This window comes from Diadema setosum, chromosome 7 (assembly GCF_964275005.1).
Source record: "Diadema setosum chromosome 7, eeDiaSeto1, whole genome shotgun sequence".
In the NCBI taxonomy this organism is placed as follows: domain Eukaryota; kingdom Metazoa; phylum Echinodermata; class Echinoidea; order Diadematoida; family Diadematidae; genus Diadema; species Diadema setosum.
The window spans coordinates 5,817,726-5,843,443 of NC_092691.1; the positions used below are offsets into that span (position 1 = coordinate 5,817,726).

The 25,718-nt window shown below is 35.9% G+C and overlaps 1 protein-coding gene across 1 annotated transcript; it reads right to left on the reverse strand.

Annotated features, from left to right (window-relative positions):
• Positions 1-2,561: 2,561 nt before the first annotated feature.
• LOC140230625 (2-Hydroxyacid oxidase 1-like) lies at positions 2,562-17,438 on the reverse strand. The gene is made up of 9 exons (XM_072310765.1): positions 17,383-17,438; positions 15,743-15,888; positions 10,842-10,993; positions 9,150-9,408; positions 8,180-8,352; positions 6,440-6,531; positions 5,797-5,958; positions 3,948-4,017; positions 2,562-2,644 (listed from the first exon to the last, which is right to left on the reverse strand). Exons 2-9 carry the CDS (start codon positions 15,886-15,888, stop codon positions 2,562-2,564), a joined length of 1,137 nt encoding a protein of 378 aa, XP_072166866.1. The 5' UTR covers positions 17,383-17,438.
• Positions 17,439-25,718: the final 8,280 nt, after the last annotated feature.

Sequence of the window (25,718 nt, forward strand, 5' to 3'; positions counted from 1 at the left end):
TGTATTTACTCTGTATACGCTGTTATTTTCGCGTACAGATATTTTCTCGAATGACGAGACCATAGACATTTTCGCGAGATGTTGTTTTCGCGAATTGACGCCGATGCTTACGTTAATGCACAATTGACAGGGCGCATGGAGACATTTTCACGTGTTTTTAAATTCGCGAAAATAACAGCTTATACCAGTACGCGATGTTGGGCGCTCAGACCCAACTAATTATTGCAATCAGAAAATTTTCATTCCTCTCTTGGATTGTCGAAATTGGCATAATAATGTATCGCACCAAGGAAAAAGGGACGGGAACCCAGAAGGGAGGAAAAAGTGTGACCCTATTTAACAAATAATATATTTGACCCAGAAAATACTGACATAAAAATCAGAACAATATAAATCTCAAGGAAATCAAGGAAATGCATTCAATATAATGTCTCCACTAGGGAGCTCATTATTTATTATAAAAAAAGGAGCTTTTAATATACAAATTTCAATTATATTGGTAATATTATTAAATAACACTAAAATAATAGTCATGATTCATGAAAGGGCTCATAATACATGACTAATTTCAGGTAACAGTAACGATGGTGAATTACCTCACTTTTATCACCCAAACACGAATAGCTAACACACGCGCGCGTGTACTGCATCCTCACACACACACACACACACACACACACACACACACACACACACACACACACACACACACACACACACACACACACACAACACAACACATTGGCATTTTCTGTTTTTTCCATCAAACCCAGAATAGGCCGACATGTTCGATCGGCAATAAACCATCACACCCGTTAGACATTGTACATGTACCCCTCTTTATGTGTACATTGCTGACAGGGAATCTGGAGAAAACTGTTATTCAAATAAAATTAAATGTTCTGTACAGACTTGACATTTGCACAGTTCAAGGGAATTACACTACACAAAATATTGTATTATTTGAAGTGCTGCTTGAAGATGTGTGTGTGTGTGTGTGTGTGTACCTGTAACTCTATACATTTGGCAAAAACAATGACAAAGATATCATACATTCTCCATTATTAAAGGGACTTGTCTTTATGTCAAAAAGTCCCATGCAGTTTTTTTCTTAGAAATACCCTAAGAAAACAAGGTGACGCCAATACTTGGAAGAATTTAGAGTGCAAAGACAAATTAAATGTAGATAAAACTAGTTGCAAATGTGCTGAAAATACTCTCCCCAAACCAGAAGGAATTTAATTAAATCATATAAATATTATGTACAATTACATTTATTAGAGAAAAAATATATATAATACAGAGTTACAGTATTCTCCTAGTCTATTAAAGCACATACAAAGGGACAGAGATCATCCTACAAAGGCGTCATCTACAGAGTAATTATTCATGACTTCAACTCATACTAATCACCTGTAATTGGCACTTCTGCACAAGTCATACCTACAAACATTTCTAAACTAATATGTATATATATATATATATATATATATACAGTGTGTATGTACATCACGAGTAAACTATACAGCAGTCCTCAATCCAATTCCAGATGGTCTCTACGACAGACCTCTACATCACTGTCACCTAACCACACACTCACATATATCACAGATTAGCCAAGAGTGATATTAGAATCATGCCTAAAGATTGAGTTTTACCGAAAAATAATATACACACAAATAAGAGGACAATACAATACATGCATATATCATTGATTCGAGGTAGAATAAAGTATATGTAATCGATAGCAGCAAACCGAATCGGTTCCAACAAATTTCGTTACAATATTTATCCATATACAGAGATCTATAATCTTATAAAGTCGTCACAGGAATGAAGAGGTAGAGGCAGTATACGTAGCATTAGGCAGAGACTATACATTTGTGATTATAAACACGATTTCACAAGAATATAGATTTTTAACTTGTTATATTTTGATTAGCCTTATATGTAATACATGAAATATACAATTTACGAACATCTTTTACTTGCACATGCTTCACGTTTTAATTGTACGTTTTGGTATAACAAATGCACCATCACACAATGCTAGTGGACCAACCCATCCTAGTCTAGGCGAGTTGCAGCTGCTATAGGGATTAAGTACTTCTTCAAAACTCAAGACAGTGGTAACGGTTTCCTATTAGGTGAATGGATTATCACAAGAACTTACGAATGCTTCCATACTACACATTTCATTTCTTTCTTAAACTATCACAAAGATTGTTGTTACTTGTTGATTTCAATGCCCTGTTTTATTTACTTTAGCAGAGTCATTTCTGAAACATTCCACCCTTGTTTAACTCCATTACGCTATATACCTAAACAACATACAGGAAAGTATGAAATATTTGGCCCATCCTTTTCAAATAACACAACAACAACAGCAGCAGCAACAGCAAAAACAACAACAATAATACACACACACACATACACACACAAACAAGTACTACGTTGGTTAACATAATAATGACTGCGCAGATTCGTAGTTCACTCTACTCGCAGCTTGACTACTTGTACGTCTTCCTTGAATCCTCCCCCACCCCCATGTCATATTCTTCTCATAACTTGTGTTTTGGGTTGTATTGGTAGTAGCTCTCGTGTACGACAACATCAGATGGTATGGAATTCACGTCCTTGCAACCTGTAGTAAATGATATAGAAGGAAAAATACTCACTTGAATAGAATAATATATATATAGAAATATCTGAAAGAGCATCTTGAAATTGCAATTCTACGTCATGGTCAAGTCGTCTTCGTTAAATTTAGTGTAAAGTCAGACAAACAGAATGATACAAATTAGATAACAATCTAATTCAAAGCTTTAAAAATTTTTTTGGACTTTCGTAGCTTCCTATGAATGGAATGATAATACTGTATGTGACCATGCTTCACAAAAACAAACAAAATTCCGCACGCCCTGATTTTACATGAAGACTCAAAACAGGTGCAGTGAGTCAATAATCAACCTAGTCAATATTGATTTTTTCATATTTTCTGAAAGAGCAATTCTTGTTCGATTCGACATTATTCTAAAAACGAGGATCATAAAACTAATGGAAAAATGTGTTTTTACCAATTTTTTCTGGGACACTTTTTGTTGAATAGTGTGATTAGTGTGTAATGAGACCCCCTTTTATTTCCTTACAACCCTTTACACACACTGACACAATCCTTATTTTTGAAAGGATGACGCTACTACTTTGAAAGTTGGTATTAGTCGTGAATAGAGCGTGTTAGCACAGCATGCCCATTTTCAGCTTAATCTAATACATAGTTCCTTCATCATTGTTGCTCTAGAGTTTTAAATCCTTTTTTTTTTGTCCTATTCCAATGTATTCCTTGCACAGAGCACGGCGCTTGTATACACCCTATACTTCAAAGCTTCTTTTCTCCGTGCACACTTTTCCAGAGTATGTGACTTTTTTCCAATATTTAGATAGTATAGGTTATGACAGTTCGTTTGAAATGAGTTATACATCATTTTCATGTTTAAAGTGTGGAATCTGCCTTTTTAGATTAAAAATTCATTTCTGATGACTTTTTGTTGCTTTTGTAGTGCAGGGTCACTGGCTGTATAAAGTCCGGAAAAAGTACGCATTGATCATGATGAGGAATCAAACTCTTCTAGGGTATAATGCATTGCGAAAAAAATTACCATGATGATAAATCATATGCTAAGACCTGCAGAATTTCTGAATGTTTCCAAGAAAAAAAAACAAACAAGCATGATCATTCTCAACGGTGGTTTCTCTTCATAGTTTCTTTCAATACGAAGTTTTGTAAAAAATGTTGAATATTCTATTGACAAACGAATACCGTCGAGGCGAACGTACAGAATATTGTTTGTCGAACTACTCCTACTACATTAAAACAAATGCTTGCTCTATTAGATTGTCCAACTCTAAGAAAATCTTACAAGCAAGGAAAGAACAAAAGGCATTACCACATAAAGCCATAGCGTAGTCTAGTTCAGATCGTAGAATATCCAGCACGTGCTTCACTCCAGCGTCTCCCTGTAAACAAGTCATGAAAGACAACTTTTACAAAATATAGTCAAAATTTTATTCCTCGTGTTGAAATAGTCCCTAACACTATTTACCTAATAATGATAATGATGATATGACTCCTAATTACCCGCGGTATATAGCCTCTTTAGTGTTAGCCCTGCTCTTTCAGATCTCTGTCAGAGGTTCCTACTGTTGTCACGGTTGTTATTGCCAAATCATTGCCAGATACCAAGTTTTGCATGTGGGTCGAGAGGGACATCATGGGTACAAACATCTCGACCACAAGAACTAATGTAGGCAGGACTCGAAGTCTGTGTATACTCGAATAATGCCTAATCTACTCTTCCTACCTCAAAATCATTGTACAATTATCCTTAAAAAAGAAATGGCATTGAAATCGAGTATTAGCAGCACGTTGTACATCCAAACTGGATATCATGTATGATCTTCAATTTGGCTACATTTGATGCATCTTTCATTAAGAAATACGAAAATGAATTTAAATTGAAATTGAAAATTGGAAATTTCAAAGTTCAAAGATGAAAGGGCCCTTCCCTTAATTTTTTTTTCTGAAAATAAAAGAAATGAATGAAAAATAAAACAGTTAGTCACGCAGACAATTACAAAGGAGCCCCCCCCCCCCTTTTTTTTTTACGGAATTCCTGGATCAGCCCCACCCTGGTTTGTGGAGAGTACATACAACGGTCAGGAACAGAACGGTAATCACTCAGTATGCAAGCTGACATGCAAATTTACACAATGACATTAAAGACATAATACATACAACAGCAACAGAAATCACTATCACGTATATACTGCGCAAAATATTTCATAGAAAAGACAATAAAAAATACAGAAAAGCTATCAAATGCATTAGACGGAGTAAGGCAACATTGACTTCAGCTTCTTAAAAACCTTATCATAAAAACTAAATTAAAAACTTGGAAAAATATTGTGCACACAATGTCGCAACTTCCAGCATTGTCGCATATATCTGACAGAAAGTTGTTATTCATAGGGTAAGAACGGGAAAGTTTTTCGTTAATTGGTAATAAGCGTTTGATTCCATCATGTATGCATGGATGTAACTGCTTAGACTTTTTGTAAAAAATAATTACAGTATACGATATATGAAGACATAAAGCAATGATCACAGACAAGGCCCAAAAGAATCCGAAGGACTGTGTTAACTTAACTGGAATAAAGTACAAATTCCACGGACTTGGCAGTGTGGGTGATAAACCATAGTCCAAATGAGTGTGTTCTACGTTTCAAAGTAGCAATTTGACAGAAATGAAACCTTACCAGGTAGCAGGTTTATTTGGGTGCACCTCACGAGTCCGACACCCACAAGTTATACAGCCCACAAGCTTGACAATACAGGCCCATGAGTCAGACACTATACACACACAAGGCCCGCGAGTTTGACTCCAGGCAAAAAGTCCCATAAAATTCCGACACTTGGCAAATAAGGCCCACAAGTCCGACACTCAATACATTACGGGCCTAATGTAGGCAGTGCCATTCCCATTGGCCCTGTTTGCTTTGTGTCGGACTTATGGGCCTTATTTGCCAAATGTCGGACTCATGGGCAGTATGACTCATGTATTTTTTTTTCATTGTCAAGCTTGTGGGCCGTACATAAGTCTTGGGTGTCGCGATCCAGTTTTGGGGGCATTACAAACTTCAATTTCATAATTAGCAATCGACGACAGGAGTAGCATGTTACGGACTGGCTGTGTACGACATGCTACGAGGCATTTTATTGAAACCGGCTGCACTCACTTTGCAAGCTAGTCCCCAAAGTATCGGTCTGCCAACAAACACGGCCTTGGCTCCTCTAGCTAGAGCCTTTAGTACGTCAGCTCCCGTCCTCACTCCACCATCCATATAGACCTCCACGTTACGACCACGGACCGCCTCCACCACCTCGGCCAAGGCGTCGATCTAGACGACATCATAGAGAAACATTTTATCATCAGTTGTAACAGGCAATCATGGAGCAAAAGAATCCATAGAGGCATTACTAAAGATAGAATGGTTTTTAAAGAGCCACATGATAGAAGCACTTGAATCACAAAGAAAGTACATTATCTATCCAAATCATTTCAATTTAAATTGTACTATATTATATCTCAACAGAATATACAACGTAACGACTGAAATTATTCATGCATATGAGTACTATAATAAACAGAATTGACAGTAGTTCACATCTGTAATTATAAAAGAAAGCACTTACATCTGCGAGAACAAAAAAAAAAAAAAATAGATGGGCCCAATCAGTAGATAATACTTTTCCATCCGAAAGAAAAGTGAACCACAGTAAAAGCAAAAAGCGGGGGGGGGGGAGGGGGAAGCAGAAAACAGAGTAGAAGATGAGGAAAGCGAAAAGGGGAGAAGAAAGAAAGTGGTGGAAAAAACTCACTGGAGCAGGCAAGCCGTCGAGTAGTCTGCCACCGTGAGCGGACACCAAGATGCCGTCTACTCCAGCATCAGTCGCCTGCCTAGCTGCCTTTGCTATTTGAAACCGATAAATTTATATATACATATATATATACAAATGCCTGCACAATATTTAATACCCAAGAAAACTTTGGGTGTTTTTTTTTTTTATTCTATCTTTTTTATAAGTGAATGATGGAATGGTCGTACTTCGATATAACTTTGATGCATTTTGTTGCCATCTACATGATTATGTACATTTGGATTTCTTCTTCTTTTTTCTTTTTTCTTTTTTTTTTTGGGGGGGGGGGGGGAGTTATCTATTTGACTAATTTATTGGAATACATGTACAAGAATCCTTGCTGGGAAAGTGGTGAAATCCACTGTGTTGTAAAGCTAGGTTACTAAAGAAGAAAAAAATTTAAAACATGTCTTGAGATATGTATATTGATTACGAATGTCCGAGTTAGGATAAAGTCTGTAAGGCCTTTTGAATGAATATCCTCACATTTCTGTTGTTATGCTATTCGCGATGAGACTGGAAATGTAAGGATTTTCGATATGAAAATTAGCTGCGCTCAGACTGGCAAACGATCAAGAAGTTTAAGATCGCGAAGTTTCCGCGATCTTTTGCTGTCCATTCACACCAGCAGCAAATCTTGTCGATCTTTTGATCGAGAAGTATTTTTCCCATAATTTATCCGTAAAACAAGTGAAACTGCTACAATAACAAAATGAAGACACAGCATGAAGCTACAATATTTAATTGTTTAAAAGGACTAAAATTTATGCGACAAAATATCTCAACCACTTATATCTAAAAAGAAATTGGAAAATATAACCAAAACTTAGACTAGATTAATAATGCTCCTTTCAGAACTACTCTGACATTTGTCTGAATCAAAGATTTGTTATTTTCAAGACAAATTCTGCACAGACATATTAGCGGTGATAATTTACTTTTTGCAATGGGAATCTCGAACACACACCTATGTAAGCTTTGTTCGAATTCCATAGAAATAATTACAGACTTGTTTTTTGACACAAAAATGTATTCCTCAAATACAGGAAATTATGTTGCAGAATCAAGCTCATAAAATTAAAAGTACTTTTGTACGAAGAATTTTATCGCAAAGCGAGCTTTTTCCATTCTTGTTAAGTTGAGACATTAATGATTAGATCTATCAAAACACGAAGAAAATGATAAGAAAATACAGGATATTTTTAATCATAACTTCTAGAATATTCCTTGTTTTGTCATAAGCAACGTATGACTGGAAAGGTCAAATTTTGAAATGTGTAAAAGAGGCGCTTAGCTTATTTTGCTATAAAGCATTTCATTTGGTTCTACAGAAAACCACTACTAACTGGAAGCCCACTTATTTGACTGTTTGTAGATGCCATTCAAACTGTATTGTTTTATGTATCATATTATGTGGCATTTATTTGTACCTGAATGTTGGTCAGCGAATAACATTTTTGTTAAAAAAAATAACAATAACCACGATACATACATAATGTCAGCGTATGTGTGTGTGTGTGTGTGTGTGTGTGTGTGTGTGCGAATGTAAAATAATATACTTGTTATTATTGTCAAAAGGGAGGGGAAAGGTATGTTTTCCAATCACAGACATTACAGTTGGAAGAAGTCAAGTTATTACTGGTTGAAGAGGGAGCGTTGGGTATTTTCGTCTCCACCATCAACATTAAAAGAAATACTCGCCTGTTAAAATACCCTTGCACACAATTGGAAGGGAGGTGATTCTGCGAAACCATCTGACGTCATCCCAAGTGAGGCAAGAGTCAAATTGCTTGTTATAATAATCCAACATACCAGGTAGCCCCCTCTTTTTTGCTTCCTCGAACTCGGCCAATCCGAACTCGAGGTTATTATGTCTGAGAATAATGATCAACGATAGACATTGTCAGAGGACGTGCAAATTATAATTATTGAACTGTAATGACAAATTCTGGCCGAATTCAATTGTCGTAATATTGAATAAGAATGTCCTTATGTCTAATTTTCAGAGCCTTGAGTGGGTTGTAAAGAGCAAAAGAATAGAAATATTTGGCTCGGGTGCGATATACTGAAGGAATTTAGAACTTTTTTCTCCAATGTTATGCAAATTTGAGAAAACATACAAAAACTTTTTGATGGAGACCTTAAAGACTCAACAGTTTATCTATTCCCAGCTACTTTTTTCATAATAATGAAGTTGCAAATGATACAATTCATTTCAATTTTCATCCAAACTTTTTTAAAAGTAGAAACTAAAAAAAACAGCTCATAGCTAGATGTATAAGTATTTTGTAAATATGTAGAAAGTGCAAATTTAAGAACAAGAGCAACAAAATAATTTGTCATATTTCCAGAACCGACAAAATATGCGCCAAAAAAAGGGTTTACAAGACAATGACATTATACAGAAATTATATATATATATATATATATATATATATATATATATATATCAAGAGTGAAAAAAAAATAAGGAAATAAAAAAGACACCTCAGGAGCCAAAAAATCCTGAGTGAAAAAAAAAAAAATAAGGAAATAAAAAAGACACCTCAGGAGCCAAAAAAATCCTGGCTCCTGCGGTGTTTCTATTTGTACTCTTGATATTCATTTATTACACACCGACGCAGAACTTCTATATTTTGATATACTTTAATCAGGGAGTGCGTGTTCTTACGTTTGTTGGTCCTCGGTGAAAAACGAATAATCATCTTCGAGTCCATAATTCGGCCCACAAACTGGAGAATCGACTGTGAAAACGATAGCCTTATAGCCAGCTCTCTCTGCTTCCTTTATGAGGTGTTCGGTTATTCGGCGGTCTTTGAATAGGTACGCCTGAATCCAGCGTAATCCTTTCGGGGCAGAGGCGGCTACTTCTGATACGAGTCTATTGGAAAACGAACTCTGGACCAGAACGGTGTTTGCCGCGGCCACACCTTGAAAGTGTAAAAGTAGAAATTTCAGCATTAAAGTCTATTATACATGTATTATCGTTCCTTGTTCCAGCCATATCAGTTTATAAAAATTGTAAATACACGAGTGTTTTCGACCTTGTCCTCAAAGAATTATTCAAATAATTTTGTAATCATCTGGATAATCAAAACAATTTGTATTAGTCTATAGTTGGACATCTATCTGAGTTGGGTAGCCTGGGATAGAGAGTGCCTTAGGATTCAATACTTAGTCCATTTTTATTTCTTCTTTATATTAATGATATTTACAATGTCACAGATAAAATACAGTTCATTTTGTATGCTTCATGTTGTACGCTGACGATACCAGTATGTTTATCTCTGAAGATGATATTAACATTTTATTGTTACTTTTAACGAAGAGATTGAAAAAAAAATAATTGGCTTCTTATGAACGAATTATAATTTTGACTGTGAACAAAACTCACTGTATGATTTTTACTAATAAGAAAATTGATAAAAAATAATTTAGCAGTTTATGTGAATGACAACCATACAAGAATTACGAGTTCACTGTCACTTCTTGCGTCACTATCGATAATAAATTATCTTGGCATAAACATTATTGATTCAGTCTGCAAGATTTCTAAATGTATCGGTACTTTATACAAACTACGATATTTCCTCACAATATTTTACGTCTGGTTTATAACGCTATTAAGTCAACTTCATTAACTGTAAAATTGCTTGGGCAAATACATTGAACTATTGTATGATCAGATTTTTTCGTCTGCAGAAGAAAGCTGAAGGAATTAAACTTAGAAATTCAACTTTCTACTTTCTAAAAGTTACACGCCACGTAGTACCACGGGATGTAACCTCTGTGGGCGTATGTGTGTGTGTTTGAGAGTGAGCGAGAGAGAGAGAGGGAAGCAAGACAGAAAGAGAGTTATTAATCACAAGGAAAAAACTTACAATTCTTCTCATTTTGAAAAAAAAAAATACCACAGATTTACATGGAGATTCTTACATTACACATATGTTTCTATCCTCTAGGTATTTTATATTAGTCTGTCAATGCCAGAATAAAACCCCTATTTTGGAATCTTTTCAGATATACCTAAATAATAATAAAGAAATATACTATAGAATTTTCAAAGAGAAAGGTAAACTTTCCACTCATCGTTTTAAACAATGGAGGTTTCAAATTTAATGAATTTTGATACTGTATAATTTACATACAGGATATTTTTGTCATAATTTGTTATGTAATATTCTATGTACTTGTTTTGTTATAGTGCATCTTTTATCCTTAATAACGTGATTCTGTAATTGACTTAATTTTTTTATTCTTTGCTGTAAATGCCATTTTTTGACCGATAAATACTAAATTAAGCAAAAAAGAATGATTTTCTTATCTGATAGAACTACACAGAGAGAAAAAAACACACACAAACCTTTAGCTGTCGCAATCTCGCCATCTTTATGGGCGAGAGTGTGAAGTGCCGTGGGCGACGCGCCTACTGGAAAACTGATCGGTTCACCGAGTACTGTGGTTGAGAGAGAACGGGTAGACACGTCAGCCAATACCTGGGGCCGGAATCGATAGCTGCAGAAACAAACATAATAAAACAAAAAGGCAAGATTATTCCCAAAAGTCACCGCCGAAAGTACACAGTCAGGGGAAAACATCACTTTGTGATTTTCTTGATTTAAGAAAGAACATTGCAACCATTGCATTATTTCACGAAGTATTGGTATAATCAACAAGATTAAATTTTGTCTTCCTTTGTCGTCCCTGCTTACATTATATTCATCCCTCATATTGCCTTATTTAAATTACGGTATTCTTGTATGGGGAAATACAAATCAAACTCTTTTGGATAAATTACTTCTGCTACAAAAGAAGTCACTGCGTATTATATGTCCCACTGCATATTTGTCTCATACTGATCCGTTATTTTTTTTTTGAAAATAAAATATTTAAAATTAAAGATTTGTATTTGTTTAATTTAGGACAATTTATATATAATTACAATAAAAATAATCTTCCATATATATTTGAATCAATGTTTTCAAAAAATCATTCCGTTCATAATTATCCTACAAGGCAATCCAATGAATTTCATTTGCCATTTTTTAGGACTTTGCTGGCTCAGCAAACCTTCATCTACGAGGGGCCAAAGTATTGGAACTCACTTCCCAACGACATAGTAACAGCACAAACTTTGAATTCTTTTAAGAACAAATTAAAATTCTTTCTATTGAAATCTTATGATATACAACCAAATCAGGTTCGGTTTTATTGTCTCAATCAAGTCATCTTTTTTACAAGTATTAAGATATCACACAGAAATCATCTTTTAAAGAAAATAATATGTTTAACATAAGTTTTCCACAGATATTTCTTTTATTGTACCAGACAACAGTGAGTCTATTCTCTTTCTCTTTTTTATATCCGTTCCAATGCATTCATACCGGTATAATGCACCCAATCTATCGCAATATCAAACCAGGGGGCGTTTTATCGTTTTATCATTGCATTTACATCATGAAGTACAGTATGATTGTGTCCACGATGGCGTGTGTTGTACCATAGTCTCATTTCCCCTTTTTTCTTCTTTCGCCTTTTTTTCTTTCTTTTTTCCTTCCTAAGTTAATTTCATGTCAGTTGTCATTGGTTTCTTTGATTTTGTGTACGTATTCTCCGAGGGTCCCATACCCTACAAGCTTTGCTTTTTAGTATGACCCTCCATTTCCATTCTAATCTTTGTATTATGTATATGTATATACCTTAGAAAGGAATTTCTGTTTTCTGTTTTCTTTGACATTGTTACAATTATGTTCTGTAAATGTATTGTATATGATTTTCCCTGTTTATTCAATGGAAATGGAAATAAAATTGAAATTGAAATTGAAATTGAACCAATGAAAAAGTTTCCACAATTACGATTATGCTATGATAATCACTCATTAAGTATGGACTTTGCATGACATATAAAGCCTGCACTTTTTGACGTGAATTCAAGAAATAGAAGTATCCTTGACATTTATGATTTCGCAATGATCCCACATTTGTGGTCTATAGGCCTACTAGTTTATGACTGCTGTATTATAAAACATAAATGAAGCTGGGTTTTTTTTTCTCCACGGTCATTGGAAAAATTGTGATAGGATGTCATCATTGTTTTCCTAATTTACAGAAAAGTTAGTTACTGCGATACATTGTAACGCGGAATTATGTTTAAAACTCAAAACTGTGACAGAAGATACGAACATTTTTCATTAGTTGGGGATGGCCATACAATAACACTCAGAATGATAAGAAGTTAATGCTTCTACCAACCTCAGTGATTTTGCAGGAGAGCTTTATGAGTTCACTTCTGTGAGCCTCCTTAGATAGGCCAAGTAGTCACACCGTTTCTCTGCCACTGCCTGCTTATTTACCAATCATGGCTTAAAAATCACTTTCAAAGGCTAGTACGGTACTGGGACATCATTCCATTGTGTCCTGTGTTGAGGGCGTGTTCAGGTAAACCTGAATGGGATGGATTGTTTAACAATGGGTCCGCTGTAGAAGAACTCTCTTGTGTTCCTTAAGTCGGTCATGGAGGGTTCTGCAAGTCTCCCCAACATTTTACTAGAACAATCTTAGAAGCGGGTCACCTTACAGACGGTACCTGTCGTACGTTTGCTTTCCCGATTCTTTGGATGAAAATATGCCATAATACTCGCCTTTGAAAGGAGGTTTCGGCCAGGAAAAGTAAAAGAGTCCATCTGGATTTAGAGAATCCAACCTACTCTCAATAGGAATTCGGTGTGCGCTTTATCACCGATCTTCGGTCTAATGATCAGGAAACAAGCAGGCAGTGCAAGAGAAACCGTGTAAAGCACTGGCCCGAGGAAATTTACAGGAGTGGACGAAAGCCCGCCAGTAAAATTACCAGAGGTTGGTAGAAGCTTTAACCTCCTATTGTGTGACAGGAGATGTTGTAAATGATGCAATGATCCAGTGCAATGCATTTCAAAAAGTAACATGATTATAATAATGACTTGTAACAGTGAAGGCTTAACATGCAATTCAAACTTGTGTGCAGAATTGAATTGAATTGAATGGGTTTCTTCATTATCAAACTTGGCAGCCCAATGGCTGAATTGCGTCTGATCTACATGCAATGATTAAAATGCAAAGAGAGAATAATAATATACTACACAAATGAAACGAAACTGCAACTGTATGTGTACGGATGAAAAAAAAAAACAACTTGTATATATGATAAAAAGATAATTGCATTCTGTTGAAACAAAAATGACTGATTATAACAATGAATACACATCATTATTAATGGTTATAACTAAACATTACAGTTACATTACATCAGTAAGATGTCTCAGCTGATGGAAGATGAATACACTGTACTTCTTTTTTACCCTTTTTCTATTAAAAAAAGACATGGGATTTTTTTAGCCGAATAGATACAATCTAGTCTGATTTCTGTCACGTTTGTGTATAATGCTTAATTTTCATGTAAAAATGACATATAATTGCCACAAATGGCGTAGCAATGTAATTGAGATTTAAGAAAGAATCAAACTTGCAAATTGTGTAATAATGTGAACTCGAAATCAAACTCATCACGATTTTCCAACAAAAGACATGTGAGCATTAATATAATGTTGTGATTATCTTGCACACAAGACGAAATGATATCTGAAAGGTCGCAATGGTCGCAGCAGAATCTGCGCAATGGTTTCATTATTTTATTCTTTATACGGGCGGCTGAGTTGGAAGCTGTCTCACCTGTTAAGTAGTTTTCTCCTTCCGAGAAAACACGCAAGAATCGTAACCCGCACACAACAGTAATCTCAATCGAGCATGTTTGATTAAAACACAATAAATACATTTATTGATATGGATTACATGGCATAATTCTTAAAATGATTCTTGATTAACCGTTTGTAACCTTCTTGAGAATTTACATTCGTGCAGAAAATCATATCAGCATGGGGAGCTATAACTCAATACAAAGTAGTATGATCTGAACAATATCTTCTGCACATACTGGTAATAATGATAACGAAAATAGTGGATGTTTGTATAGCACAGGTCCACCTTTTGGTGGATCATTAGGTTAAACACTATGTCAACATTTCTTTGTACTTTGTAAACCGCCAAGCCTGGCTGTACGTGAGCACAGCAATGGGAGAATTCATTCTGTGTTTAGCAATGTTTAGTGTAAATTATTGTTAACTCACACGCATTTCCTATAGCGAGCTCATGCAGTCTTCCAGTTCTTTTTTTTTCTCGCATAACACACCCCCAACACACACACCCTCACACACACACACACACACACACACACACACACATATATAATTATATACTGAAAGTATGCAACAATGTTTGTGAGTTTAAGCCCCATGTTCAGATGTTGCCGCTTTATAATGCTTATGTACACGTATCATCTATCATTCTTCTTTATGAAATTGCATACTAGTATGTTAAGTATAGAATATTCGAGGTATCCATGTTAATTAAACAGTACATATCATTGTTCAGGCTGTGTGGCCAGGTGAGTCCCATCTTTCATTACGATCGCTTTTCTTTTGGGTACATGTATTTCAGCCATTTCAAAACTGATTTTTATCAAATAAACTTTGAATTTCTCTTGAAATTTTATGCTCTTTTAAATGTTACAAAGCGGTTTCTAAGTACCTCGCAAAAAAAAAGTCAAAAGCTGAAATCTCACCTCAACCAATACTATACTTTCCCTTTAAAGGTATATTTTGTAGCGAAGAACCGACATTCATATCACAATTTAATCATTTATAAGTGGGGGATGATATTCCCTTGGTGTTGTAAGATATCATCGCCTCCAGTAATTGCAAAGCGAAAATATGTTATCGAGCCTGTCAAAACGGAAATTGAGTGATTTTCAAACGTAAAGTGACGTTAGACCTAATTATATTAACAAACAAACAAACAAACAAACCCACCAACAGATGAGCAAAGAGAATCGAATTTGGAGAAAAGCTGAACTGAAAGTCAGATAGGGCCCAATGATTGCTAGATATGTATTGTACGTGTACCTCGTCACCATGGATACTTTAGAATCAATTGAATGATAAAGAGAATGTCTTGATTTTCAGTCTTTATTGACTACAAAATGTCAGTAGCCCATATTTTTCATCTCTCTCTCTTTGTTGTAGATAAATCAAGATATAAAAATAGGCCGAGTTAACAGTTCAGTTTGCTTGATGATTGATGCTTACCAAAGTCCCTCTGAAATGTACATAAAATCTGAAGTACTGGATGACAAATCCGGCGACATGAAGAAAAAGGAGTTTATGTACTCACCGACTGAATGATGCGATGGAGTCTTTATAAGTCTGTGATGATGAACCAGGAAATGCGTAATAGTGCATGCTTGGCGCAGGTAACAACTGTTCTGCCAGTTTCTGATAGTCATGGACGCTCCTCAAAAGGTTCTCAGCATAGGCCATCTTTTCAGCGAACAAAAATAAAATAAAATAAAGAGAGCGTATCCGAATATGGCAGTATACATCGATGATCTATCACTTGGCCTACTCCCTCTTTGTCTAATCGCCGTTTAGTCTCAACCCACATGGTCTAATCCTGTTTCGTCTCATGACCATTAAAATTTTAGCCCAATTGCCACTTAGCCTCAATACCAGTTGGTCTGCTTCCAGATTGGCTATGCCCATTTTGTCTAATTAATACCCAGTTTATTAGACAAATGGAAAAATATCCAATGAGTCAAAAGTGCACTTAGACCATCTGGTCATTTGACAAAATTATAATTAACGAAACGGTATACATAAGACCGAGTGAGGATTAGACGTAAAAGCCACTAGATGAAATAGATACTAGACCAAAAAGAATTTAGCCGCAGTGGTGTTAGACGAATTGAGAAAATAGACCATCTGATATTAGACCAAGGGACAATGAACCCTCTACAGCTACTCCGCTCACTGAGTAGAATAACGTAAATGCATATAAGATGAAAAGAATTCAATGCCTGTGCACTATTGAACGTATTCAACCAGTCCTGACTAATATTCCCTCCTTTGCACTGTGTGTAGGCACTGAACACAATATATCAACATACATGTAGTTGCACTCAGTCTAATTTCATTCACCGTTTTACAATCGATGTGCAGTTTTCTTTTAAAAGTGAGGAACAAGTTAGAAAAAGCAAGGAAAAATCCAATCATCTGTGGCAAGTTCAAAGACAAAGACATTGTTTGCAAACTCTGTGCCAGCAAGATTATTCATATTCGCTGCAATTAAAAAACAACAACATTTGAAATGCTTTTCATTACTCAGTCAAGAAATCGGACAAAAACCTATTCTGATTTGACGGCCATATTGAAATTCAAAAATGAGGTATAACAAAAGTGATGATTTAAATGAAATCTGTGATACCATAAATACGGGTATAATGTACAACTTTACATGACCTCATCCCTTACAATTCGAGATATTAGGACAAAACCAATTTCTGAATGGCGGCTGAAGATGTGCTCATAAAAAAAAAAAAAAAATGTACCCTAAATCTTAAATTTTAAATCAGCACCACCAAAATTACATAGTTATCCAATAAAATAAATTTTGGCAAGTAAATCAATAAGGAAATGACTTGTTCCCACGTTCAAGTCATTCACGTTAACAAAAAAAACAAAACAAAACAAAACAAACAAAAACCCCGTTCATTCAAAAGCTCTCCACGCCTTCGAGTGTTCGCACGAGCCACAACGTAACCGTGAATCTCGCATTGACATACACACATTATACAGTATAGATCATACACGCGCAGGCGATGTATTATACAGTACGAAACGAACTGTGCAGCAAGGCCATCCAGATCTACAAGAATACAGTCATGTACGTCGAAAACCACGGACAGAGTCACGGGTTCAGACAACGCTACACACAAATATCGGCTTTTAAACATGACGCCCATGATAGTAACCAACCTTCACGATCAGACAGTCCAATCCTTTATATTCCACAATATCCTCAAATACAGGCAAAAGATGTAAAGAAACGCGTCGTATTTTGCAGAATTAAGCCGCACGCCGAATCAAGCTCTGCGCTTTCTATGTACAGATCATGTGAAGCGTGTCCTTACCAGTGCACTACACGATTAAATCACAAAGGTACTTTTGTGTAACGAAAAAAAAACAAACCATGAAATAGACAAAATCGTCAATAGATAAGAGCCTTAATATCAGATTAGATAAAATGATTTCATTGTGGCTTTCTTCCAAATTGAAATAAAGTCGTAAGTATGACTGTATCATCATTAACTTCCAGCATTTGTGCAATACCGTATATGTCCCTCCCCCCCCCCAAAAAAAAAGAAAGAAGAATACAATCGAACTTTCTACAATGTAACTGTTAAAATAATGAGTAAAAAAAGTGCACTTTCAGGGTATGAAGCTCCAAATCATAACCTACATCCGTTGCACAGAAAACCTCATTCGATTTGCTTCAGTGGTCGTGGAGAAGGATGGATCTTTGTAGAGCGCATGTTAGAAGTCCCTTTCCTCCAAATTTGTAAAGAGACGTGTTGTCCGTTGTGTTCACGCCTTACAAAGACGAAGTTGTACACTGTGTTCTCGCAAAAAAAAAGAAAAAAAAGGGGGGGAAATCTCTTTTGAAAAAAAATAATTACTCGTTCAATGTTGCTGTATGAATGACACCGAAAACGCCGCAGATTTCTGAGCTTTGCAGTCAGATTTCTCAGTATACACACCTGTGCACTTCCGACACTACTTGTCCCTTGCAGCTCTGGCTTCGTCACGGATTCTTGCCTCGGGGGCTCGTCAATGTTGATCGGAGGCAAAAATCACATGGAATGAGGTCGAAAGATGATATATCTAAGCTGCATATCATAAAAAGTAGGGAACCCGGGGCAAAGAGGAACACAGGGCAAAGTGAAACATCCCCAATAAGCCTATGTATAATATTTAGTCTTGAGTCTAAAGCTCATGTACCAAGAACCCCCTAGGAAGGCTATAGGGCTTTTGATATCAGAGCTGTGCAAATAGGTAACTGTGTATGTGTGTTTTTAGGGAAAATGTCTGTTTTTCACACCTCAAAACCAATAATTGATAAATATATATTTTATGCCAAATTATCGTGCTTATTTGAAATATCTCGCAAACCATGGTAACGATGCATGGGTCAAAGCTTCCATAAATCATGGTGTCAGGACTAGCAAATTAATATTAGCCACGTCACAGTGATGCATGTCCGGAAAATTATACATGGTTGGGGCAAAGTCATGAATGTGAACGGGGCAAGGTGGAACATTACTAATGGGCTTGTGGGTAAAATGAAGTTTGGTACGTTTCCACGCCCGAGGCCGTGGCGTACAGGGGCGCACGCCGCATGCCTTGCTGCAGCTACGCTCTCCTATAGTTGCTATAGTATAATAGCAATATATTAAGTAATATAATGTTTTTAAAGTTGAAGTTTCTTAACATTCATGTATAAATTTCAAGTTGCAATTTTCATGCATTCTTGCCAAAATAATTTATTACCAAAGTCTCTTCTGGAGTGTTTTAAACTGAATAAAAGTGTTCACAGTTATAATACAAGAAATGTAAATAATTTTCATTTGCCATAAATTTGAACATCTGTGTATAAGAGGGATCTGTATTTTACTCAGGACCGCTCATTTGGAATCATTTGCCAGAAACTATGCAGAAAAGTCAAAGTTTAAACTGTTTTAAAAGGAGATATAAACAATTTTGTTGAATAATGTGTAATAATTTTCATAGGAAATTATATTATCTATATTATTGGACATTGTGTGTATGATCAGGTATTCTGTACATTGTAATTCCATACTGGTGTATTGTTATGTGATTACTGCGTCTGAGTGTGTGTGTGTGTGTGTATTGTGTTTAGTGCATAATTGTTATGATTATCTCAGGGTCTCAGCTTTTATATAAGGCCTCGGCCTTTCTGCTGATTCCTTACACTTGCATAATTTCTCCTTTTTTTGTACAAGTGTCATGATCTTCGTATTGTCTTATTTGTCGATGTATCTTTGTATGTTTTATGCCAAGTGTTAAAATAAAAGAAGTTGAACTTATTGAATCACTAGCAGAATCTGATCTCGAATCCGTGCTTACATGTCACACTATTCTGAGGTTGGTCACATGACATAATAGTTCCCCAAAATTGCATACAATTCCTCAAAATATATTACAAATTAGGTCTTTCAATTAAAAAACGCTTAAAATTATCTAGTGGAAAATTACCACATATACAAAAGGTCATTTAGGAGCCTATATAGCCTAGATACTCTTTAATTCTAAAACTGTGTAATCAGGTCTTTATGGTAACAGGAAATTCAAAACAACACAAGAATGTATAAGGCCATAGTAGAGCAAGTTAGCTGGAGAAACATGGGTTTTTATGTAGAAGACAACCTCTAGGAGAAGAGGAGTGTTCCACTTTGCCCCAATGGTCTGGGGCAAATTTGAATTTTCATACTTTTTTCAAGTTCACAGTAATTGATAAAACGAATAATTTGAAAACAAATCTTACTGCCATTTTTTTTTTTTTTTTGGTGCACGTCACGAGACCGACACCCACGAGTCATACAGCCCACAAGTTATACAGCTCACAAATCATACAGCCCACGAGTCATACAGCTCACAAGTCATACAGCCCACCAGTTATACAGCCCACGAGTTCGACACTGAGTGAATAAAGCCCACGAGTTCGACATCAAGATAAGCCCAGGAGTTATACGGCTCACAAGACCGACACTACGCACAAGAGGCTCATGAGACCGACAGTAAGCAAACAAAGCCCACGAGACCGACACTACACTTAAAAGGTCCACGAGACCGACGCAACGCATACAAGGCTCACGAGACCGAAATTACGCAAAAGAGGTTCACGAGACCGACACTAAGCAAAGAAGGCCCACGAGACCGACAGGATGAACAGCGCCACCTATAGACCATGAAATTGTATAGGGTGTCCTGATAATAGCATAGGAAGATATGAGAGATAGAAAAGAAGAGTTGCCATCTCCGGCAGGGTGTTACCCCATCAGTTGCCCCCCCCCCCCCCCCCCGAAATGTTCAGGATCTTTAATTGTGTTTGCATGGGTGTGTGTTTGTGAAAAAAAAAATGAACAAAGTACAGTAAAAGTGTGTAACAGATCTTTCCACAATAAACCTGCGAGGGTGTTTATTTAGTATCAATAAAAAATAAAAAATAACGTAATCGTCTATAAAGGTAGCGTTAGGGATTCGGAAAAAAACCAGATGCATCCATGAAAACAGCTATTGTATTTCACGATAAAATGTACTGTTCGGAGGAGAGTAACACAAGCCACAAAATTGAGGTGAATCCCTGCGATATAAAACGTTTTAATCAGTAGAATTACATTTATAGTTACAGAGAAAATTACAGATAGATCTTACTGCAAAACGTCAAAGCAGGAGGGTAGAATATCTAAAATAGAATAAGTAACTAGTGCATCGGGAAAGAGAAGAGGTAAAATTCATATCTTGTCCATCTTCTAGCCAAAAACTGGGAAAGCCTATTAGAATAGCACAATGGCATTATCAAAGCTCTAAAATTAATCCGTACATCGTTATTGTCCTCTTTTAAATTCATTTGTGTTTTTTGTCTCTTTTTTTTTTTTTGGGGGGGGGGAGATGAAGAATACTAATTCTTCTATTTTTTTTTTTGGGGGGGGGGGCGGGGACATGAAGAATACAATTCAATTTTTCTACTTAATTACAATGTCGCTCCCTGACACACTTGCCCCCCCCCCCCCAAGTATGTAGAAATACATATTTGATGACGTTCATAATTATGTAGATGGTCACCATCTTTCAATTGATAGCGTTACGAAATTACACCCGCCAGTATGTTATTTTTCCGTTCATGGAACACCCTGTACAGGTGATTGACATGTAGATGGCGCTGTTTATCCTGTCGGTCTCGTGGGTCTTCTTTGCGTACTGTCGGTCTCGTGGGCTTTCTATGCTTAGTGTCGATCTCATGAGCCTTTATTGCTTAGTGTCGGTCTCGTGGGCCTTTTTTGCCTACTGTCGGTCTCATGAGCCTTTTGTGCGTAGTGTCGAACTCATGGGCTGTATGACTCCTGAGCTGTATAACTCGTGGGCTGTATGACTCATGGACCTATTATTGATGTCGGTCTCGTGGACCGTATGACTCGTGGGTGTCGGTCTCGTGGCCAGGGATGCCCCCATTTTTTTAGCGGTAGTCCTAAGGTAATATGTATTATAAACCAAAAATCTTTGATTTGAATTCTCGTTTTTGCTGGACAAAAATTTTTGGTCTACTTTGCCTTTAACAATCAATTTCCATCCATGACTCTTGAAAATTATTCTGCAACTGGGTAAACATAAATTTTACCTAAATGATGATTATACGAATCCCTGACTTTCAAAATATCATGCTGTAAAATCAACTCATCAGTATGAGAATGCATAGAAGCATATCATGTTCTACGAAATGTCTTTTTGGTTGAATAATCATTTCTGATGTCATGCGTAAATCTTTTACTTCAGATCCATTATATCCAGATCCTTTAAATAGCTATTTGGTTAAATTAAGAATGCACCAGATTATATTCACACTTTCAGATTTTTCTGTTTCAGTAAGTTTTATTCATTTTCTCCACTTGTAACAGTTACAGAACAAAAAATAAGTATGAAAATACCAAACATATTCGGAAATCATGGACATATAAACAGAAGTTCTCAGTACATAAATGCAAATAACACATTATATTCATGACGATAGATTTTTAAATATACATCAGGTGGAGGAAATAATATAATAATAGTCAGTTCTTAGAAACGCATAATACCATACAAATAGTCTCTATGCGTGTACAAAATAATGAAACAAAATCTATCACATATTTCTCTAATTCAAACATGTAATCAACAATTGTCAAAAAGGTGAGTTTTTAACACAGATTTGAATTTATCATAATCTGTAATGCATCTAACACTGAGAGGGAGATTATTCCATAATGAGGGTGCCATTTTTCCAAAAGACCTATCACCATATGTCTTAGATTTGACACTTATTTCAGAGAGGAGATTTTTTGATTTTGAGCGCAGGTGGAGGAAACCGTTTGTCGATAACCAAATCGCTTGACTTGGACAACGGCCTGTAAGCATTGCGGCTTTGAACAATTCTATTTTTTTTTTCCCCAATTGAATGTCATTTGACTAAAAGGGACAGCACAGTTGGAACAATACAAAAGGACAACAAAAAAAAAAAAACGACGAGAATAGGGGACAACAGTAGGAGGGTACCCAAACAATTGCCCAATATCAAAAGTACAGAGAAGGGAAGGGAAGAGAAGAGAAGTAAAGGGGAAGAATAGTGATAGTATACAGTGTTCAGGAGTTGGGAGCTAATGAGGGCATATTTCTAATTTCAATTCGAGTGATACACTGCGAGAAGAACTGCGTCTAAGATCATCAGTCACTAAGTTCCATATATCTGGACGGTGAGGCCATATGGACTTTTAATTAGTCTGAGATTTTCTAAATGATAATCTGTTGCATGGTTGCTAGAATATAAATGGATACTAAAATCATGCACATTTTTAAACATTTCAACATAGTTAATATATTTATACATGAATATTGCTCTTTGCCATGTATATAAGTATGTATATCCGAAATTTTAAGTGTTATCATGAAACAAATTTTCAGTGTGTGCGAAGTAGTATGAGCCATGAGTAATAAATCGTACAGCACGTTTTTGTAATGACAATATCGACTTTGTTTTGCTTATACCACGATTCCCCAAAACAATATTACAGTAGGTGATATGGGGTAATATGAGAGGAAGAATGTGCAGAGTATGTTCGGTTATTCTCTTAGTTTCCAAAGTATCCCGATATTTTTTTATATCATTGAGTAAACTCGGTGTATATTATCAGAACAAGTTAAATGTGAATCGACAGCTACACCAAAAAGAAAAAAAAATACACTGGATTTTTGATCCAATTGCTTACCATCAATGTGTATCACGATATTATCCTTTGGTGTGTGGCTATTTTCAAAGAAAACATAATTCATTTTGTCAATATTCAGTGATAGTTTATTGCACAGATCAGAATATGCTGGTATCATCTGCAAACAAAATAAAGTTGAGCAGCGAAGATGGAAACACTAAATCATATAATTTACATATATAAAACAATAATGATTCTTAGTTTAAATCGATCCTTGCAGGACTCTACAAATTACGTTTTGTTTATTGGATTCAGTCGATTAATAGCACACATATTGCTTTCTGTTTTTTAAATAATCTTTAAACCAATTTAAGGCTTGGCCTTGGATACCATTTTTTTCCATTTTATAAAACAATACTTATCATGATTTATGGTATCAAATGCCTTGCTCAGATCCATGAAGATCCCAATAGCATATTCTTATTTCATAAACGCTTCAATAGTTTCATTATGTAATTGAATGATTGCATAATCAGTAGAATTCCTTTTTCTAAGACCAAATTGATTAGGAACTAATAATGCATTATCATTCAAACACCTCAAAAAAGTCTTTTATGAACGATATTTTCTTGGATTTTTGGTAAGGCAGGAAGCAAAGAAATTGGACGATAATGATAATTCTTTATTGAGATGGGTCATCTTTCTTGAAAATTGGTGAAACCTTACCTATTTTTAACGAGTTTGGGATTTTACCTAAAAGAAGCGATAAATCAAATACATGAGATAATGGGTCAGCTATGTGATGAATCATCTACTTCACATGGTTAACACTTTACCCATCATAGCCCTTAGAATGGCTAATTTTAAAAGTTCCTTGACTGTTTTTGGTAATTTCATAACGATTTGTAGGCGTAAGAAATAAGGAACTTTAGGGAGATAACGGTAACTATAGGCCTGCTGAATAAAATGAGCACCTCCCATGTCTATAGAGGCAAGACGAGGACCCATCTCAACAAAATACGAGTTAAATTCTTCTGTTAAATTTAAAGTGGATCATTTTCAGTTCATCATCGATGTGGGTACATTTATCGTTGTATGATTTTTTCCCAAATAAAGTATTTACTGTATTCCAAATTTATATAATTTATTACGAATGTTAATGGATCACATTATACCTTTGATTATCCAATATTTTCTGTTTTTCTGTTTTGTTTTGAGGGTTTTCTAAACATCATTTATATGGTTGTTTAGAAAACCCTGATAAAACAAATGAGACAAATCGAAAACCGTGGATAATTAAAGGTAATGCGATCCATTAACACTCGTAACAAATTTCATAAATCTGCTTTGAAGAGTTAATCAGAATCCAAATATTCAAAAATTATCCGATCCGTTTGATACTGAACTGATTATCACCTAATTATCATAGCTGAAAGATCATTATAGGCAACACGGACAAGACATTAGGGAACTTTAGATTTTCGCGACGGGGACGTACAGAGGGGAAAAAATGTTCTGAGCATGCGCAATAACGTGCGTCAAGTCAGTCTATCATAGTTTGCGTCGTCTGAGTTTTTCACTACGCGTTTTGGGCTATTTTTACGTTGACATAGAGAGCTACCTGATGCGCTGATCATAATCATGGGGGCGCCATTTCATTAATTTTTTATACGTTGCGTCCCAGTGTAACCTAGAGGAGAACGTCCCACGCACTCTTCGTCTCAAACGTCCGCGCCGCAAATCTGAAGCTCCCTATTACGTAATCCCATATAACCCAACATTGTACACTAAAAACACCCCAAATTGAAAGACCGACCACCTATGCTGACAGTGAAGGAGCAGGTCTTCTCCAACCTTAGTGACACGAGTTTCCTTTTAAATTTCCAGTTCATTCAATTAATCTATCATTTCACAAACCAACGACAATCCTGTCAGACTTCTTTACAACCCCCCCCCCTCCCCACACACACACACACATAAGCAGCGAACACATGTACGTGTATGAACACGTGTACATGTACACACATGTACTCAATAAATAACGCATTTATACATACTCATACTCTCTTCGTACATACAAAAGTATAAAAAAAGTACACATGGAAATGCTTATATTCAGGAAACGCATGTCACTGGTCTTCACTAACAAAATGAGCACATGTGAAATTGCACTTAAAGTCTGGGTGCCAAGGTTAGATTTTGGGCCTAAACTTGTTTTACCGTGTACCCGATGTTTTTGATGGTAACAAGGAAATTATGAAAAGGAAGCGACTTCCTTTGCGAAAGTGGCACTATTCTAATTATTTGTTAACCTTCCGCAAAACTCACTTT